We start from the raw sequence: 2126 nt of genomic DNA on the forward strand, positions 1-2126 counted from the left end.
GTGAAGTTCTGACTTGAGTTTCCTGGTGCTTCTTAGAAGATGATTTGCTCTGTTCCTGTCTTGTAGGGGGAGTGTAGCATCCCATGTACTATACTAATGTATTTAGTTTTGTAAAATCTACAGGAAATTAATATTAAGGAGACTTCTAATCTTCATGTGGTTTGGGAGCACCATTACAACAGGGAGTATGTATCTACTTATGCTCAGATTCAGAGCAGCACTTTGCAATTAATTTCCTTCAAAGCACTGCCTGTTGTCAGTCTTCCTGTGCAGACTGAGCTTTTAGTGTTGTACTGTGTTTTAGTTTTCTTTTTCCCTTGAATTGAAAGGTCAAAGGTGATAGGCTGCATTTCCCAATCTCTTTCAAACGTTTCTCCAGCATGTCTCATGCTATTTTACTTTGATATTATGTTTCTCTTTTTTTTTTTTTTTTTTTTTATTTTTGACTTTGACTTTGTGTGGATTGTTGCTACCATTAGTTGTGTTTTCGGAGGGGATGTGTCTATAAACCTGTAAGTATCTGCATTGCTTTGGTGCTCTTCCTTCATCCTCTGCTCCTCTCTGTTGTTCCCATTTTCTTAGTAGGTGGCTGTCTCTTTATGACAAAGTCACTTTTTACATCACTTGTATTAATTTGGGAAACCTAATTTAGTAAAAGAGCAGAGTCTGCTTTAAATACAGCAAATCAAGTTGATATAACAAGCCTTGTTGACCAAGTTTCATTCCAGGGTTTCTCTTTATTCACCATGGTGTCTTTACTGTCCTAGTTCCAGAAATCCCTCAAGTTCTAGTCAAACAGATTTGCACTTTTGATTTCTCTCTTTTACTTTACCCAAGACTTCCATTGTATTATAATATAATACAATTTTTATTGGCTTCTATATACCTTAAAATTTAGTTATCTTATGTAACTATGTGATTAGAGTAGAGTGTACATGGACTTTGGCATCCTTCATGTCTCAGATGATCTTCCTCTGTACCTGGCTTGGTAAAGTGGCCTTGTTATGCACCAGGCAGATCATTTGACATTGAGGATTGAGATGTTATTGGTTTTCTGCATAATGATTGAATTGCTTTGAGTTGCCTTTCAGTGGGGTGGGTAAAGTACCCCTGAAGTTTTAGAACTGCCAGTTGTAAGGGGAAGGATTTGAACCTGAGCTTCAGTATTCATAAGATTTACATGAAGGCAAAGATAAAAGAATTTGATCTGTATAGTTAACTTTCAGGACAGCAGTCTAATATTTGAGAAGAGACTAAACTTGGAGAGATGCATATCTGAAATCTTCAGAAATCTGGGAACTTAACAGTTGCTATTATAATAGTTGTATAATTAATATATATATTTATATAAAATAATAATAACTGTAATAAAAGGAGGTTACTTTTCTGTACCAGTCTCCAGTGATCACTAACATGCTGTGATTGTTCAGTGCAATATGCTAATCTCTTCTACGACATTCCATATGTTGTGGCGTTTTCTAGAAAGCTCTGAAACTTCACAGCTATTGACGCTATTGATTATGGTCCTGCAGATATAAAATCTTGGACTGTGGTGGGAATAATGTAATTAATTCCATGTACAAAGGAGTAAGTGTCAACCTGTTTGATACCTATATGACAACCTTCTCCTTTTAGCTGGGAGAAGCTGAGAAGGGAGCATCAGAGTCTGGCTCAGGAACAGTCTCTCAGATGGCTGCAAGAAGACCCATGAAAGATTTCATTGGATTGGGAGACTGTGATAAGACCACCCAGGATGCCATGCTGAACTTCAGTTACTATCTAACTGCTGGAGACATGGATGAGGCCTTCAAATCCATCAAGCTGATAAAAAGGTATCAGAACTATTAGCATCTATTTCTTCATGGGTGCAGTTTATTTTTGTTAAAAGTTTGTATGAAGAGTAAATCCTCCTAAATTCTCCTTACATTTCTTTCTCTGATCTCATTCTCCTTTTCATTTTTAACGAGATGAAACATCTTTATCTCACAGACATTTTAATGCATTCTCTGCTCATTCTTTGTCTATAATACATTGTGGATTCTTTTTTGCTAAAAGAGAAAGAATTACTGATAACCTGCAACCTTATGCTGTGTCTGAATGGCAAAAATGTCATCACTAGAAGAAAA

At 36.3% G+C, this 2126-nt stretch overlaps 1 protein-coding gene across 5 annotated transcripts in view; it reads left to right on the forward strand.

Moving 5' to 3' along the window:
• The window catches only part of IFT140 (intraflagellar transport 140), an 83382-nt gene that overhangs the window by 37746 nt on the left and 43510 nt on the right, over nt 1-2126 (forward strand). For all 5 annotated transcript variants that reach the window (XM_053991568.1, XM_053991567.1, XM_053991569.1 and 2 more), the window contains one exon: nt 1636-1832. In XM_053991568.1, the coding sequence (XP_053847543.1) occupies nt 1636-1832 (197 nt within the window). The remainder of the gene's footprint in view (nt 1-1635; nt 1833-2126) is intronic.

The sequence above is a fragment of the Vidua macroura genome, chromosome 16 (assembly GCF_024509145.1).
Source record: "Vidua macroura isolate BioBank_ID:100142 chromosome 16, ASM2450914v1, whole genome shotgun sequence".
NCBI classification, from domain to species: domain Eukaryota; kingdom Metazoa; phylum Chordata; class Aves; order Passeriformes; family Viduidae; genus Vidua; species Vidua macroura.